Source organism: Zootoca vivipara, chromosome 3, assembly GCF_963506605.1.
Source record: "Zootoca vivipara chromosome 3, rZooViv1.1, whole genome shotgun sequence".
Classification (NCBI taxonomy): Eukaryota; Metazoa; Chordata; class Lepidosauria; order Squamata; family Lacertidae; genus Zootoca; species Zootoca vivipara.
In genome coordinates this window covers 73,420,672-73,439,609 of record NC_083278.1, presented here as the reverse complement: position 1 = coordinate 73,439,609, position 18,938 = coordinate 73,420,672, and the positions used below count along the sequence as shown (strand labels likewise).

Below are 18,938 nucleotides of genomic sequence, written 5' to 3'. Positions count from 1 at the left end.
TCTACTTCCCTCTTTCAGACCTATTTGAGGTCTATTTTTCAGAGGTCTGGGCTAATCTTTTCAAACCACTTAATCCAAATTAATCTCAACATCAATGGGACAATGCATGAATAAGAGAGAGCTATGGCTGAAGTCTGTAAAATCTAATCTCTTTGTTTATGAAAACATCTTGTTGAAAGCAATGTATGTCACCCTGTTCCAAAGGGGTATCACACACGTAACCAAAATGGGGACACAACAAAACCAATTAAGAAATAACAACTTGCACCATTCATCCAGTATTACTGTCATTGGGACAAAGAAGGCACTCAAAGAAGAAAAAAATCATATTAAAATCTGATTCCCATCTGAAGTTTCTAGATGTCACTTCTGGCAGCAACACTGGCACCAAAATGGAAGTGATGGTGGTGGGCAAGAAGAAGTAATTAGGTCAGGTGTTCAGAGCTGTTGTTGCCAGTTTGGCTTGATAACTGTGGTGGATCTCTGTGGATCCAGGACAGTGGTTCTCAAAGGGTGTGGCAGGAGAGGATGCCAGGTGTGGCAGGAAGATTCAAGGACAATCAAAGAAACATTTAAACATTTCAGTGTTGTATAGTATAGTATCAAAATAATTCTTTATTTGCAGAATATATCTTTTCAAAATCAAGCACTACTGGGAGTTGTTTCTTTCTGTTTTCCAATATATTTCATATCAATTAAAAATTGAGTGTGGTGTGAGCAAATTTTTATTCTGAAAGTATGGCCCAGAGAAAAAAGCTTGAGAACCAGGCCAACAAGGATCAACATCGTGGTTTGGCAGCAGTGATGTAGTTAGCATTTTATCCCTTTAAGTAAGGTCAATGTCACAATCCTGCACTGGCTCTAGGGAAGCTGAAAGAAGAAGCTGAGGAGATGAGGTAAAGAGTACAAAACAAGCAGGGATAGGTGGGTAGGCATCAGTTCTGGGAGTGGGCAGTTGGACTATCTTTCTTCATAGAATTGTATAGTTAGGAGGAACCCATCCAATATTCTCAACCCATCATATCACATGGGATTTTTTCCGGGATTTTTAACCCTCTTTTCTACCTCTGTAAAATTATTTTTAAATTCCCAGGTGCATCTGCACAGAGCAACCACTGCCACCACCCCTGCCCCCATTTCAAAGCATAGAATGTTTTAAAATATGATAGCAAGGACTATCTTTCAACACCTGCTGCTGGTTTGTCCTATCAAGGAGAAAGGCACTCCTAGATACAAAATCCCCAATCAGGCCTTTTAAAAAATTCCTAGATACAAAATCTTGGGCAGGCCCCTTCATAAATTAAGGATGAAGAACTAATAACCTGTCTAGAAATAACTCTTCTGAAAAACAAGTGGTTTATTATAAGAGCAGTCAAAATAGGATAAAAATAGCAAAATATTGTATTATTTAGGCAGGTGCCTTTCTTCATTTTCCTGGTTTAACAATAGTACTAAGCGGGACTTAAGGGTTCTAAATATTATTTGTTAAAAGCCATTTCAAAAGATGATATCCAACATCAGTCATGCTCACAAGGAGGTGCACTGATTTCAATGAGGTTGCTTGGAGTATGATTAAGGGATGTCACCAGAATCTCCTAGATGGTTTTGAATATAAGGCTTCTCAGCTCTTCAACCCAGCCAAATGTTGACCAACAAACATAAGAACAGAAGGAACAGAAGAGTAGGATTCCCAAACACTCCTCTTTTTAAGAACCTATGCCTTTCAGTATTGGACAAGCAATATCCATCCATCCCCATAATAGGCAGGGTTTGTGAAAAGCCAATCGGGGAACTCCACTTTCCTAACAGAGTCATGCTTCCACCTCCAGATTCCTGGGCCAATTTGAGTTAGACAAGTTCGGAATGATGTCATGCACTTAAGCTGTGAAAACTGATTTAACATGTGAAATGGAATTTCAGAAGGGGAGACAGAGACAGACAACACACAAACCCTCATTCCAGTTCTGACAGACTGGTTTACAGTCTTTGCCAATTCCTAAAATGGAGTTCGGGCTATATAAGACAGCAGAGCTATTCCAAATGAATGCAGGGTCACAACAGGTTGCATTCTGTCTGTTTGGTTGGTTTCCTAATGCATGTCTTGGGATGTCTTGAAAGAAAACTTTCCTGCATTTCTAGCAGTGTTTCATGAACCTTATAACTGTATGTTAAAACATTGAGAAGATGGGAATGCAATGGAAATGGGCCAGAAGACTTCCATGAACCGCAAGTTTAAGAGTTAATCCTACTGATTCCTTCCATCATGCAGAGATGTGCTGCTGCTCATGAAAGCAGGGGATCCTGCTTTTACAAATATGAGGCCCGGAATTTAGAATACGATTCCTAGGCATTTCAACTAGACTAAATTAGAAAAAAGAAACCTAGACCATGTTGGATTTTTTTGAATAGTCAAGTTACTTTAGAGCCGGTCTAATGTAAATACTGTCTGTTTAAGAGAAACAGGTGCCGGTGTTTCTGTTAATTGCTCACAGGCGTGGGCTCTGCTTCTTGTATATAAGGCTCTGCCAGAAAGCCTTCTCTATCTCTTAGTTAGATCTTTCAGTTTGATTCATCTCTTAGTAAATCACTCTCTCAGTTGTTCTCAGTTTAAGAGATTCCTTAGTTGAATCTTAGTATGAGAGTTGCTTAGTTATAATGCTAGTTTGCTGTTAATTCTCGGGTAGTTTAATGGGAGTTTTGTGGGAGGTTTGGAAAGTGGGTAGATAACATTGCTAAGAGAGAAAGCATTTATCTTTAGTTTAAAGTCTCTTTAGAGTCAGTTTGTTTTTCAGTTAAAGAAACCCAACCGTTTGTATTTTCACCTGCATACTTTTACAAGTGTGCAGCTAGTAAGGGGCTTCATATAAGGGAGATAATTCCCTACGCTCTTGGTGGTGTTTTCTTAGCCAGGTCAACTTCTGACTGCGTATACTCTGCATGAAGCGTACTTTAAAGGGCCGCTGGAAACTGGGATATATGATTTAGGTTAAGCAAGTTTCAATACCCAGTTTTCTCCAATATTATTCTTATCATATATATTATTCTCCAATAGACCAGTGCAAAACTCCAACTTGTAAGTAACAGAAATAGCTATACTCCAGACAGCTTAAAGTATTTAAAGTTTCTAATACCGTTTCCTGTGTTTATTACATGGCAGAAGTAAATCAAGAAAAGAGAAATTAAATGCATCCCAATGATAAAGTCAAAAAGGTGCAGTTGTGATGGTGGTGCCTGATATCCAGCAGGCTCTCAGTGTAGTGAGAAAAAGTGGTAATGGTAGCAGTCTATCTGTGATGTAACTTTGAGAGCAGTCTAGCTTTCCAGTGGTTCTCAGTGCAATGCAATGCAAGTCAAGTGCCTTCTTACCAAATCCCTCTACAATACAGGATTACGGGTATTGAAATCATATTTAGATACTGACCTTCACTAATGTTCAATGTTGACATTTAAGCAAGCAATAAATGTAGCACCAATTATTTGGTGTTCTATAAATATTAAATTTAATTAAAGTAAAAATAAAAGTGCATGGATTTTTTAAATGCTTTGCCCTTTATACCCTCTGTATCAAGTCCCTGGACTAAGGGCTATTTTAATCTACAGGAATGTGCTGCTGACAAAAGCACTACAACTAGCTAATAGCCACTAAGCCCTGCAATATGTAATGCAGCTTTCTTTGAAGAAGGAATGGCAGTCATGTCAAAGCCTTTAGAGACGCCAGGTCTGCTTGAGCCCATGTTTCTTTCAGGAACGGAAAATACATTCCCACCATTCTGTCCTTCAAAGTGCTGGTTCTTTTGTGGCACGTGGCTTATTTTATTAAAATGATTCTAACAACTGAATGAAGCACGTGTTAGACTGTAAGAAATGTGAACTTTTTTTAAAATACAGTAACATGAAAATTAAAAAGACAATCTGACAGGGCAGCAAAAAAACTAAACAAAAAAACTCCACTAAGCAGGTGGAAACGTCACACATATACTGTGGACAGACTTCTTGGCACCAGATGGACTGCTGTTGTGTAAATTGCTTAAATTATAAGGAGTGGATTACAATTAAGAAGCAGTTTTCCAAGTCAGTTAAGACACAGAGATGTTGGAATAAAGGTGGTGCAAGGCTATAAACCAACACTATGCAGTAGCATGCCGCATTGTGAAATCCAAAATTCACAATGGGAAAACTCCACATAGTGACCGAGTGCTATGAAAATATTGACAAATTGAAAGTAAAATCTCATAGAACATCTATAAATGTAAGAATATCCTATACACAAATAAATATGTTTGGTTTAATGGAAGAGCTTGAGGCTCTTACAAATTCACACATGCAACAAAAACAATGTAATTGCAAGTTAAGGCTCTTGTTTTAACTTCCAAGTTATGCAAGCAGCAAAACTATTGGACAATTTCACATACTCCATTTCCTTAGAACTTGGAAGTACTTTCAAGCAGCATGGAGAGGTAAAGTTTAGCTAAGTGTCTGGATCTGCAACCCCCCCCCTCATGTTTTACATCACTGGGGAAGCACCAGCAGAGTAAGGGGTCGTCCTTATTTATCATTCATTATGATTTGTGCTCACAATGGTATCAGGGTGCCAGGCTGCTTCATTTGCAATAAGTACATGTCCCATAGTTTCCTGCTAAGATCCTGTGACCTTTCATAACACAAATGTGGCGGGGCGTGGTTTGCTATTGTTGTTGAATAGTGTGAGTGTCTTTCCTGATGGAAAAAATGTAACAATAGAGAAGCATCACAGAACAACTACTGTAATAAAGTAGAATGATGTGTGGATGCTTCAGAATGATTCCACTACTGGTGTCACAGAATACACTTGCAACAAAAGAAAATGGAGGGGCTACAAGACTTCTTCCTCCCAGTGCTAAAACACACTAATATTTGGAGTTGGATGCTCAGTAAGTTGTACATCCAGCCCAAGGTTTCTGCCATAACACAGGGCTGGAGTTAAATTGGGAAGAGGAATGTCTCAGGCAAATCACGACGTCACACCTATTGGCACACATTTCTCCAGCTTTGTATGTTTTATCCCACCAGACTCAAGCAAAGTGGCAACAGTAGGGCAATGGGGCAGCCACTGCATAACACTCTTCAACAACAAACCTTGGCTACAGGTCATGGTTTAGGAAAAGAGAGGTTGAGCACAGCCTCACATCTGGATGACATGCTAAAGCTTGGCTTAGCTGCCATGTCATGCTGAGCTAGAAGGACCTGGGAATAGCAAAGCGGTTGTGATTGCATCCCTGGCTTGGCTTAGCATTATGTGTGAATGATATTCCTAATATTCCTTCTCTGCCTTTTCTCTAGGTTTTCTATCCAGGGACAGATGTATTCTAAGGATTTCCTCTATTCCACTGCAGGTTCCGTGGAAAGTAGCTTTTAAAAATATTTACGTGCAAAATAACAGCAGGAGGTTAACTTTACATAGTCGTGGTTTATGCATTCATTTCCTCATAATCTGTTGCACACACCCTTTATGGCTATCAAAATGGGCACATTCCTCCTCATTTCTCAGGTATTTCTTGTACTGCATTGCTAGAGGGAGGGTGAGGACGGTAAGGAGTCAAAACATTTCTCACCAGGCTGTAAAATATTTAGACAAAACATGAATATTTTATGGCCACAAAATCACAAAGTTATTGTGCAGATTCCTGGAAACATCTGCTTATAACACTGCAATGAAAAGAACCAAGCAGAATATCAAGGGTTTTTACAACAGGGATAGTTAATTATACTGAATATATTTAGGATATTAATCATGGACTCAGGAAAATGTTAACAGCAACTAAATGTCATCTATATGAGACATTTTGTCCTCAGAAACAGATTCCCTAGTACAAAATATAATACTGAATTAGTTATGGCAGTTTCCCTCAGGTATAAACTGTGGGTTTTCCTTTCAAAATGCATGCAGTCTGGAAAAGGTGGGATGGTGGTTGCTGGTGTTTATTTTAAAAGGGATTTTATTTATTTTTTATCTTCATAACCAATATGATAGTGTTGTGTGTTTTTTTACATTAGCAAGAAGCAAGAATTTAATGATCAAAACCATAATCAAAACAAGGAAATCATCATGGGAACAACAATGCCACAGACAAATAAATAATATATAAATATGCTGCTATAAAGGCATTTTGATTGTACAATTATGAAATGAGCAAAGGACATGTAAGGAGAAAATAAAAGGAATAGTCCTAGTATTGGATTAATGTGCATGTAGAATCAGGTTGTTCCACAGGCCTACCTTAAAATTATTCTCACAAAGTGTGGAGGCGTTAAGATGATACTACTACATAGAGTTGGAAAGTAAGTTCAGACTTCCGGTCTGCAGCACCGGCGAGAGGATGCAGGGACCTCGAGCTCCGAGGTCCCTGGCATCGCGGGGGGGGGGGGGGGAATCCACAGGGCGAGCGGATTCCCCAAAAGAACCCCGGGAAGAGCGTCCCGGGGGCGCAGGTCCAGCAGAGCTCCGGACCGCGATTCCTCTGCTGCCCAGGGAATCAATAGAGCCCCTGCGAGCCAGCGGAGTGAAGAGTCGCGGGAGCCATTTTGGACGTCAGCTTACCTCCGAGAAGCGAAGCCTCGAGTCTTCTGCCTGTTAGCTGTGGATTCTTCCAAAGAAAATTAAAGGAAAAAAGTAAGTGGAACCCTCAATTGGACTTTGAGATAAATTTGGCAACAATTTGGGGGGGGGAAAGGAGGAGATTTAAAAAACGGAAGTCGATCTCTTCCTAATGGTCAATCAAGAGGCGCAGCAATTATCCCTAAGCCGAAAGGGAATTTGAGTGATTGGGAAACCCGAGAGAAAGGAAGACTTTGGCAGCCCTTCTCAGTCTCCCGGAGTCGGCACCCCTTGAGGACCAGCAAGATTGCTGGGGGGAAAGCGCTTTGACAGCTGTCAAAAGCTGTCAAAGCTGTCAAAAGACCAGACAACTACATTGAACTGCTGTTTAACGCTATAATTTGCTACAAGAAGAATTTAAAGTTAATTTAACCTGAATTAGGATTTGATATATGGACAAGTTAAAGACAATGGGAAAGGACAGCCAAGATGGAGGCGATCGTGTAGTAGGAAGGAAATTTCCAGTGCCTTTTGTCTCCTAATCTCCTGCCTGCTTGCGGTTAAGAGCAAGAATGAAAACAACTTATGCCCTGGCCTTCCAGGAGGCGGTGTTAGACTATCTGCAAATACTGAAAGACATCCAGAAGACATTGCAACATTCCAGTCCATCATGTACAGAAATTATGGTACAAGAGCAGGACTCAAAGGACAATTCTGAATGTGAGATCAAGATTAAAGAGTCAGAAACAGAGGACAATGACAAAACTGAGTTGGATTATAAAAAAACAGGAGCTGGATGAGGCACAAGGATTTGAAAAGAAAGAAGATGAGGTCAACGAACAACAAAATGAAATGAAGAAGCAAGAAAAGAAAAACCCTGGAGGGACTGAAATCTGGAGTTGGAAGAAGGAGGGGGGGGGACAGAGGCCTGGATGGGGAAATGGGAAAGACGGGGGGGTGGGATGAAAATTTTAGTTAAAAGGTACTCAGGCTGGCTGAATAACCGTCTCTGAAATTTTGGCATGTTAAAGGAAATGTTGGTTCAATTGGGGGAATGACATCGGGGGAGGGGAAGGAGGGTGTTTAAAAGCAAATGTTAAGATTTTGAGTAGAGAAATGATTGTATATAATTATTGAATTTTCTGGAGGGAGAAAGAAGACGGGTTGGGGAAGGAACATTTAGATTTGTAATAATTATTTTTATGTTTAGATAGATGTCTGGGCAGAGAGCTACCTCTCTTCCTCTCTTTACTCGGAAGCACCTGGTGGCAGGGGGTGCTCTGAGGGGGGAGGGGGGGAGGGAAACCCAGACACAAAAATGGATCTCCTTTGTAAGGCCGCATCTCACGGGAGGAGGATAAAGTGATATTTTAAGGAAAAGATTTTGAGTTAAGATTAGAAAATCCGCCATAATTTATATTAAGATATTAAGAATACCAGGAAGAAGAGAATCGAGGAAGTCACAAATACAATGTTAAGAAATAAGATTTGAAAAATTTAATTGTTTTATATGTGTGTCTTTTGTCTTTTTTTGTATTAAAATTAATAAAAAATATTTTTTTAAAAAGGAAAGTAAGTTCATTATTATTCCTAGTAGCACAAGAGAGGATTTCTAGCTCAGTATTTGATTTTATAAAGAGAGCTGGCGATGGAGGCATGTAATTGTTGCCACTGTCATCACCACCACCAATGGGCAGTTTGTGGGGTTTATTGCTAGTTGCTTTTTGTTTTTCATTCTCTGTGTATTTCTTTTTTACAGGATACATTACGTATAATGTAATTAAGTTTTAGATAAGCTAGAGGAAAATGGAATAGAAATATCAGTGATATTGAACATTCAATACAAGTCAAACTAAAAGGATTATGGTCTGTGCAAGTAAATAGACTGATATGGGATAAATGCTACACAATAAATTTATACATTCCCATAGAAAGTTAAAGTAACTGGGTGATAGCCAACTAAGCCATGCTCACAGTGGACCCATTGAAATCCAAGGAATTAGGTATATGCATTCATGTTAATATATCTACTCTGAGTATGACTAATGTTGAATATTGCCCATTAGTACCGTACAGCATCCACAATAGAAAGTTTCAAGCTTTCCAAGTACTGTAGGCATAAAATATATTCCAGGTGGCATATAAAGATAATAAATTAATATAAATGTAACAGCCAATACCCTAAAAGAACTAGGAAGAATAGGCATTGACTTGTATAATATATTAGGTCCATTATCAAATCATATATAAAGTAAAATATGTTTCTTTTCATGATCAATCTTCTCCAAGAAAGGAAGATTAAATTTTAATCAAAGCTCAATGGAAAACTAATTTTACATGAGAAAACCTCAATTAAAACTGTCTTCCCTGAAAATAGGTTCCAGTTTACAATGTTTGGTCCAGGCAATGAAGTAAACATCTGGAAATTGAAAGGATATTAAGTAATCATTGGAAGTATAATTAAAGTACTAAATTAAAGAACAGCTAACTTCTATCACTTGATGTAAAGTTGATCAGTTCCCAACTGATTACAGATTTTTGAATGCTACTGCTGGGGCACAGAAGGCTGGAAGGGGGAAAGAGAAAGCAAAAGTGCTGATGTGCATTAAGAGGGCATCATTGGATATCACCTAATAAACCCTATAGGCTCAAAACAGAGGAAGTTTCCTTTTCGCTCCTACCCATTCTTATCAATATATGAAGACTCAGATAGATAAGATTGTGATCATCGGTTTCCACAGTAATTTGTAAATCTGATTCTAAATACTTTCCTCTCAGAATGCCATTTGTGATAATGCAGCATACATGGGTGCATGTTTTTTGCCTGTGGAGCTAATAGCTACTGCAAAGGCAGGCAGAATTTAGAATGTTGAAATCAGTCTCCCTGAATCCATCACATACTTCCACAGAGAAATAGGAAATTTCAGCTGTCCTGGGTTATCGTTCCCTCTCTGATACGAACAAACCACCAAGGACTGTGGAACAAAACAATATTAAACTAGTACCTGGAACATGTTTCAGGCCTCCCTGGGCTTTTAGGAACTGTTCAAGGAACTGTTGCTGGGCAGGAAAAGTAAGTTGAGGCCCACCTTACTAGGAGATGAAGCATAATATAGATTCAGACTATAGCTTGAAAGAAGTGGTCCTTCTTAGAGGACTCAAACTATCAGGGCACACAAATGTTCCCCAGTAGAATACAGGATATGTATGGCCTCTAGCTTCATGAGACACCATAAAATGAAATGCTGCAGCTCCACAGAATCTGTCTCTGGAAGGAGAGTGTGGCTGCAAAGAAATATTAAGTGGTGTATGACCAAATACAAAGAAAGCATGTTCCCCACAGCCAGGGATGATGGACTGCGTTGGGACTTCCATTTCAGGGAGCGGAAAGATGAATGAGAAAGATGTACTCTGTGAGAATTCTTCTATTCAGCACAGAGAAAGTGGTAGCAATCGTCTGTGCATGGCACTGGAATCAGGTATATTAGGTTTCTTCCCTCACCTGCTTTTTTGAAGGTTAGGAACTATAGGCAATGAGAACCTTGTGGTTCTTTTTGTATTTCTATTTTTCTTACAGAAATAGGCACTGTGTTTTGGGGGGTCAAATCCAGATATGGGTTAAGAGAGAGGGAGGCTTTATCACCTCTTCTGTTCCAGTCCCTGACTGGACCTCCAACACCCACCGTTTTCATGGGGCAAAAATGACTTTCATTCACTTCGCTGAGAAGTTTCCTCTCCCATGCAAAGTGCAGGTGCAGGGTCTCCAATCAGAATCAGGACTGCAGTGGAGGCAAAGAGCTCAAGCCTCCATATTTCCCACCCCAGGATCCCAGCTTGGGGGTGGTGTGGGGGACTCTGCTGGCTATTTCTGCATTCGCTCGAGGAAAAATCATCATTGCCGTGTGTAGTTTGGGCCCTAAGGACCACTTCTTAACTCCTACACTGAAGCTGCTTCCTATCTTTGGTAAATCTCAACACATGGAACTGGTTACTGGTAAGTAGAACTGTCCCATGCACTGTGATCTTCCATGCAGGAGACTGGTAATGTGCGACACAGTCCCTTTGGGCTTCACCATCTGACTCCAAGCATACATTTCTCTTTACAAGAGCTGCTAACATTTAAGTCCAAGTGAAACTCCTGTCAAAAATGAAAAGAATGACATCAGTGGAAAACAAACTGAAAAGCAAACCGAGGAAAAAACCAACATGATACCTCTTTCAGTTCCCAGTGTGTGCTCTGCTGTTTGCTTTGGATAACAGGGCACTGGAGAGCACTCCACTTGGAATCTTGAACTGGAAAGTGTTTTGATTGTCCCCGGTTGGTGCTCAAAGAGGCATCGGCAGTATCCTCCACTTCATCTGTTTGGCTCTCTTCGCCCTCGGAAACACAACAACCACCTTCTTGCAGCTGAAACCCTCGGATCAACAGTTGACAGGCCTCTAAGTCAACTTCCCACACTCTTTCAAGAAGTTGGCTCCCACAGCTGAAATAAAAGCCAGAAAGAAAATAAGAACTTTGTTCAGAGACAAGAGTTCATCTCTTATGTAATGCTTTGGGAATCTCTTGTTTTGTTTTGTATTTTTACCAAGATAAAAATTTAAAAAATTATAGTTCTCATAAACCAGTTTGGCAAATTTCTTTTTTCTTCTTCAAAATAGTAACTGATAGATGACAAGGGGGAGCCTGCAATAGGATGCTGTTCTCTGCTGCTTGTTAGGTTGTGGAGGTTCTGGCTTGTCCTCCAGAATCTATAAATATCTTGAGAATTCTGTGTCTCATTCATTCACAGTAGCCAATCAAGCTGCAAAGTAGTTTAAAATGGTCCAATTCAATTTCTTCCTGCCCACTCAATGGAGGTGGTCCAGTGTTCTATGTGCACACAGAGATTCACAGAAGCAGGGGCTTCCACTTCAGTTTTGGGGTATGTATGCAAAGCATGGGACAGTCCTTGCTTGTATAGAGCTCTATGTGCACACTGGAGTCCCTCTGTGCACACTGTATCCGCAGGATTAGGCAGTTCTGTGCACAGCTGTGTGTGAAAGTACCATAGATTTCTGGTTCCATGGAGTCAATGGACAGCAGACTCAGCCATCTTGATTTCCAAAGGAATTAGGGAAGCTTAAAAGTACATGAGATTGCAGCCCAAACTTGCTATTTATAGCATGATTTAATTTCCTCACATTGAACCTGTGATGAACACAAAGTGCTTTAAAACCAAGGGACACAAATATATGTTTCAATCCAACACTTTGTTTAAGCTTCAGTTTCTTTTGGGATATGCTGATTATATCGCTTAGTAATTCTCAATTCTTTAGTACAATTATTTTTCTGATATGAAGCAGATATAAATAAACATATGTCCCCAAGAAGAATTCAGACGATACTATTTTGGGTTTCCCTGTGTGAATAAATATGGTCTAGAAAAAGAACTACTGCATCGCTCCTGTGAGTCTGTAAGGCCCTTCATTTAAAGTTGGTATGCAGCTTGAGATCTTCAAATCGCGGACTTAATCCCAGTGGGATCACAGAAATGAGGACATTATTGAGCAGAATCCCTTATTAGTAGTCTATATTCTAGCTGATCAATACTTAAATATTTAACTCGGACGCCTTTCTGAAATCCTGGAAGGCTACAGTCAGTCAGCAAAAATAACACTGAGCTAGATAGACCCATGGTCTGATTCTATTTAAGGAAGCTTTCTTTGCTTCTATGTGAAGGTTTTTGTACAAACTTCCCTTCTAAAATGGGGCATAGTTGCTTAGTTATTTTGACTGATCAGCTAGTATCTAAAAGGGGGTTCAACTTTTCCAATAGTGAAATGTTATTTGGATCAAACTTTGCTCACTATTATTTGGCACGCTGATCACACTGGTTGATGTGTGAGAGGTGCATACATGTGGTAAATAGGGATGCAGATTATGCACAGAAAATCCTGTTTTATGCATGACATTGGTGCTGTCTAATCTATTGTACAGGTTTTTTCCATTATATGATTTATTATTTTTAGCAAAATTCTTCCCAGAGGATGTATTTGTCCTGCAATATTCCTTAGAGTTTAAATATTTCAAATTTAAAAAATTGAAATTATATTAGAATGAAAAGCAGTGCATCAAAACACATTTTATTGTGCTTCATAATTGGCTTTGATGATTAGATCTAAATTATACAGCATGCATTCTTCTTAAAAATGGTTTATTTGTCAGAACTTTTAATTGGATTCTTTTATCATCTTGTAAAAAGCTTTGTGATATAAATGTATATGTATATGTGGCATGAAAGTATACAGCAGTGGGGGGAAACAAATTAACCCAGCATATTCTTTAATATAATGAGATTAATTTTGGGAGTCAAAAAACCCTGCACAATACTATTGTTATAAATGTATTTCATAACGGCAGTACAATTAAATATTGATTTTTGAAGGTATGTCTCAGGATTTCTGGGACAAATTAGTTGATAAAATTGTATGAAACTGGTAAACAAAATGCAACTCTTTAGCTGTGTGTTATAGTTCTTTGGTTACTACAATCTGCCTTGGTCTGTGGGTCAGTAAAGGCCACAGATTACACTAAAAGTGTAATAACCGAAACATAAAGTAGGCTCAACATTTAATTCCTACTTTCTTTCAGAATTTAACACTAGCATGTTCTTGTTACAATAGCCATCTTCTAACACTTAGAAATCTTTCAAAGAGGAAATTTTATGGACCTTGCTTTTACATAATCTAACTTTTTAAAAATTTAGCTTTCATTTCTCTATTGCATAATTGATATCCATGTTGTCTATCCCAAATGTCTACAGTCATTAATATCATGCAAGTAGAAAAGTATCCAACCCTATGCATGCTTATGCTTTTTTTCTATCCTAGAAGTCAATTGGCTGTGAGTCCTGGAAGAGCTGCTCCCAGCGTTGCTGGACTATTCCACCTTGCCTGGGAGGGCAGGGCCTTGACCGACTCCAGCTACAAAAGCTGAGACTGCTGAACAGACTCTTGGGTTGGAGTAATGTTTGGGGTACTGTTTTGGGGGGTTGGGGGCTGTTGTTATTTTATATCATTGTTTTTAGATCTTATGATTTGTGTGAAAAATCATTCCATTATGGTTGTGTACTTTTTGATGTGATTTATTCATTATTTTGACTACTTTTGTTATATTTATAATAATAATAATCTTCATTGCGGTCCAGTGACCCATAACATGGATTCAGAATAAAATACAGATTCATACAGACAACCTCCCAGGGAAGGAAGACCGAAGCGTTATTTGTTTAGTCATGGGTATGTGGATCTTTGATTCGTATGACTACTGAAAGAAACTTTGCCATAGCCACTGTGATATCATTGGACTTGTCGTCCAGAAGATATTTGATATAATAGGCTTCAGATTGACCCGGCCGATTTGCCAATAGTGGTTTAATCAATAGTTCCCTAGCTTGATCATATTGTCCGCAATGCAATAAAATATGCCTCATGCAGTCGATGTCCTGAGAGCACACACAGATCCTATTTTGACAAGGGATAACTCTCAGTCTGCCATTTAACACTTCTGATAGGAATACATTTAATCTAGTGAAAAGATGCCAATATGTTGGTACCGAGAAATTTCTAAGATATGCAGGTGTCTGAAACTCGAACCCATAGTGAATTCCTACTGCTAATGGGCCACAGATAACATGAGATAACATGAGATAGAGATCGGAGATCACATGTGATATGTCCCAGAGCCTTTGCCTCAGAGATTCAAGGGTGCTTTCATAGCCCAGATGGTAAATATTATGTAAATATTTGCATGTTCTAAATTGCCTTGAGCATGGCTTTAATTATGGAAAGGCTACATACAAATTAAATGATAGTGGTGGTGGTGATGAAGCAATAGGAAGTGAGAAATTAAATGGGTTACAATCAGAAACACTCTTGAGAATGAACACACACACACACACACACACACACACACACACACACACACACACAACCCAAGGACAGATTTAGGGCTGTGCAAGTGGTGCCCACACTGAGTCAGCTCCATTGAAATTAGCAAGTATTGCTTCTGCAGAATAACACTGCTTTAGAAACAATTCACAAGCAGGCATTCTCAAATGTACACATCATTTCTTCTTCTTCCATCTAGAACAAGAAGGAAAGCTTTTGTGCCAAGGGGTGCTTGACTGATGCATCAGAACAGTTGTTTCATTCAGTCATCATATGGCAATCCCTTTCTGTGCCTCCATGGCTTATGTGGAGGTTCTCCACTCACTCCATATACACTTCAGTGGAGGGAACAACAAAAGGAAGCTTGCCCGGAGCTGCCATTTCCAGTAAAGTGAATGGAACCACTAGTGGAGAAATACTTTGTGCAGATGGGGGCAATACACTTAGGATCAGTGTGAGCCATAGCTGCCAAGTTATCCCTTTTTTTAAGGGATTTTCCCTTATGCTGAATAGGCTTCCTCGCGAGAAAAGGGAAAACTTGGCAGCTATGGTGTGAGCCATTTCAACAATGCTGATTTGAAAACAATGCTTTATTGTAAAAAATTGTTTCCGTACGTATATTGCTTTGAAAACATATATTGGTTGTCTGACTGTGCCTTCTTCTCTTACTAAATTTTACATACCAACAATTAGTATCTTCAGTTTCATAGCCTAGAATAAACAATTACATCTGCACCCACAGAGTACAATGCATAATTGCTGAAATCTACATTGAACTCTAAAAATAGCATGACAAAATTATTCCTTTCTCTTTCCCTTAAAAGAAGGGGGACACACAGCCTGACATCAATATCTTGCTTGAGGGCAGAGCAAACTCCTTGTATTTTATGTGAGAGTACAAATTATGTAACCACTCTTTATACTCTGTAAGGCCGCTTGAGAAAATATAGGGGAAAGAACAATTTTTCTATTGCTGAAAACCAATAATGGATGTTTGATTATGGTTATTAAAAACAACATACCACATAATACTAGGCAATAACAGTAATAAAAAAGCATTTGAGCAAGAGTCAGGGATGGGAATTAGTTTGGGGTTTTATGTATTCTTTTCATCTGCCAGACATTCATTTCATCTAGGACAAAACTTTAATCATGGCCTGTCATTTTCCTATCAATGTTCAATGTCACTGTGTTATAGTTAAATTATCTCCATGGGAAACACAAAATGACAGACTGCTGTAGCTGATTGTTTTTCCTTTGATTTCTTTCTAAGGTGATGAAGATAAGCTTGCAGAGCTGACTTGTCAAAGGAAAGAAATTAACTAATTGACAAGGAAAGCAGCAAGGAGCCTTGTAAGAGCTTACTTTCTAATTGGTTTATTTTACACACACTATCTTTTTAAAGGGATATTATCTAGTGTATAATGTACAGAATTTGTTGCACAGAGAGCTATTCTAATGCTCCCATATCTAGTAAAAGAAGTAGAAGTAAGACCTGCAGCAAAATGTTGCAGAATAGAATGCTCCTGTTCAGAGTTTTGGGATACAGGAAAAATGTACCTGTGCTGCTAGTACAAATAGTGGTATAAAACATGCAACACGTGGGCGACACACAACTCTCCTACCCCATTTTCTGCTCCCTCACAGATAGTTAGTGTTCTGTGGCTGCTAAGCATTGTTGTACTTCTGAAACTTTGGAACTCTCTCAAATCTGCTGATTTCTCCCTCTTGTATGTGGACCGTACAGTTTTGGCTACATAAGAATAATCACTCTGAGAAAGAGTTTGCTATTAGCATAAAGCACAGGTGAGACGATCTCTAGCCTGTGGGCCTAACTAGGCAGGGCGTGAGTCCCAATTTAGCCCTTGGGACTGTTTTTCCCCACATCCATGTGCCTCACACCTGATATCAGGATACAGTCACAAGACACAGGACACAGATGGGAGCTTAAAGTGAGCTCCCAGTTGTTCTTTGGATCACTGATGGCACTAATTAGCTGAAAGCGAACCACACTAGGATCAGCTGCACTGGGGAGTTCCCCATTGGTGTGCCTTCAAAAGAGGCTTTCTGCATCCACCAATTAGCTGACTGGAGATTACAGTAAGTCCCTCTGAAGTCCCTTTGCAGGTGTAGTTTGCATTCAAACCATACCTGCAAGTGAACATTTTTTGTTTCCAGAAAACTCGCCGGTTTGCAGAGGAAAAATGTAGGCATGGTTTGAATCCAAAGTACAGTACGTCTTCAAAGGCACTTGGTGTAACCACCAATCAACAGTTAGAGGAAAACCCTCTGAAGTTATCGCCTGATATTATAATAATGTCAGGGAGCCCTGGCCCACCTCTCTAAATTGACATGTGCAGAGTAAGGGAGGTAAGGCTCTGGCCTGCCAGATCCAGTTTCCTACTTCTGATGCATGGAATTATTTTCCCTCTCTACAAAACACTGTACTGCAAATAATTTTGCAAGAGGGTTGTAAGAGATGGGATTTTTGGTAACATAAGGTTAGCATGAGAGCATGAGAAAGCTGCTGCTTGCCTTCTATCACTGTGCCATATAGAGCGTGCTCACGTATGGTTTAGGTGTGTGGTACAGAAGCTGTACTTATCAGATAGAGCAGGGCTGTGCAGAATTATTAAAACAGCAAAGAGCATTACTGGCTGCTCACTCTCCAGCTTAGAACAAATCTATACCACCAGGTGCCATAGAAAAGCACTAGACATATCAAGAGATCCAACGCACCCTGGTCACTGTTTCTTCGAGCTCCTGCCATCGGGACGGAGATATAGAACAATGGAGGCAAGAAGGAGCCATCTCAAGAACAGTTTCTTCTCTAGAGCGATTTTGGCCTTAAATGGAAGGTCTGGACTTGGAAGTAATCTTATTTTACTTGTTATATTGTATCATATTGCATTGTTTTTATTAGTGTTTTGGATTTATTAGTAATTTTGGATTATGTGGAATATCCGAGCTTTATCTGAGTGGATGTGGTAACTGATTAATTTCGTTGTTCCCGCAAGGGGACAATGACAATAAAGATTATCTTACCTTATTTTCACACCTTTGTTTTGCTATACAGTTGTACCTTGGTTCTCGAACGGAATCCATTCCAGAAGTCCGTTTGACTTCCAAAAATGTTCAAAAACCAAGGCGCGGCTTCCGATTGGCTGCAGGAGCTTCCTGCACTCAAGCGGAAGCAGCGTCAGGCATTCGGCTTCCAAAGAACGTTCGGAAAACGGAACACTTCTGGGTTTTTAGTGTTTGGGAGCCAAAATGTACAAGTACCAAGGCGTTCAAGAACCAAGGTACGACTGTAGTTCCTCTGACAAGCTCAAAAAGTTCAAGTACTGTACATATCATTTAATTCCTGGGATGAAAGTGTGCAGAATACCATCAATGCATACCATTGCAGTGAGCTGTGTTGATGCGCCCTGGCTTTTCATACTCTGCAAAGCCCAGCCAGCCTGGAGTCCAGAAGCTATCTGCCCAGCAGCCATATTATTTGCTAAAGTTAATGCAGTGATAGCTGAAACAGTTCCAACAGCCCTTAGCTTGGAACCAAGCTGGGCACCCAACAAGTCCTTGACTGGGTGCAGCTGGATACAGTTGCCCTTCAACTATGTGCAAATTCTCCTTTTTGCAGCAGCAGCATGCCTCACTCATGCCTCCTGTGTATTGCTGAATACTGCTGCATTCCCTAAAAATGTGCCCTTTCACCCAGTGCAGCACTTTGGATCTTCGCAATGACATAAGAGAGAAAAAACATACAGTGGCACCTCGGTTTACGAACTTAATCTGTTCTGGAAGTCCGTTCTTAAACCGAAACCATTCTTAAACCGAGGCACACTTTCCCTAATGAGGCCTCCCACCACTGGTGCCCTTCCACCGTTCAGATCCCTTTCTTAGACCGAGGTCAAGTTCTTAAACTGGGAAACTACTTCCGGTTTTGCTGAGTCCGTAAACCGAATCGTTCGTAAACAGGACTGTTCTTAAACCGAGGTACCACTGTACTTGGGTTTCACAAATGAGAATAAACTCACATCCCAAAGCACTATGTCTTAAGCAATCAGTATTTCTTAGGAGATCAAAAACCAAAGATAAAAGAGAACAAAGCTCAACTCAGTAGCCTGAATAAAGCTAACCTTGGACCAATTTTAAATAATACAAAGTTTAACAAAAACTGGGGTGTTGTGCATTGCTACTTCATAAATTTCAAAGGGCACTGTCAAGGACAAAGAGTCCAAAAAACTGACTTCTTATATTGATTTAATAAAAACTGTATCATTGCCAAGAATGTATAAGCTGTATAGATTTTCTAGCTCCGAGATTCTTTCCTGTGCTCTTTCTTTATTTTTCGAAGAATCGATGATACCAGCGCAGTATTCACGAATTTCTAACACTGGCAGAACTAAATTCATTAAGAAACAAAACAAAACAT

At 39.6% G+C, this 18,938-nt stretch overlaps 1 protein-coding gene and 1 long non-coding RNA gene across 2 annotated transcripts in view; one reads left to right on the top strand and one right to left on the bottom strand.

Moving 5' to 3' along the window:
- The window catches only part of DISC1 (DISC1 scaffold protein), a 142,444-nt gene that overhangs the window by 8,345 nt on the left and 115,161 nt on the right, over positions 1–18,938 (bottom strand). Inside the window, 1 exon segment of the mRNA XM_060272850.1 lies at positions 10,788–11,058. Coding sequence (XP_060128833.1) covers positions 10,788–11,058 — 271 coding nt within the window.
- LOC132591910 (uncharacterized) lies at positions 13,772–17,306 on the top strand. The gene is made up of 3 exons (XR_009557371.1): positions 13,772–13,852; positions 15,777–15,856; positions 17,200–17,306. It is a non-coding gene; the product is annotated as an uncharacterized LOC132591910 (long non-coding RNA).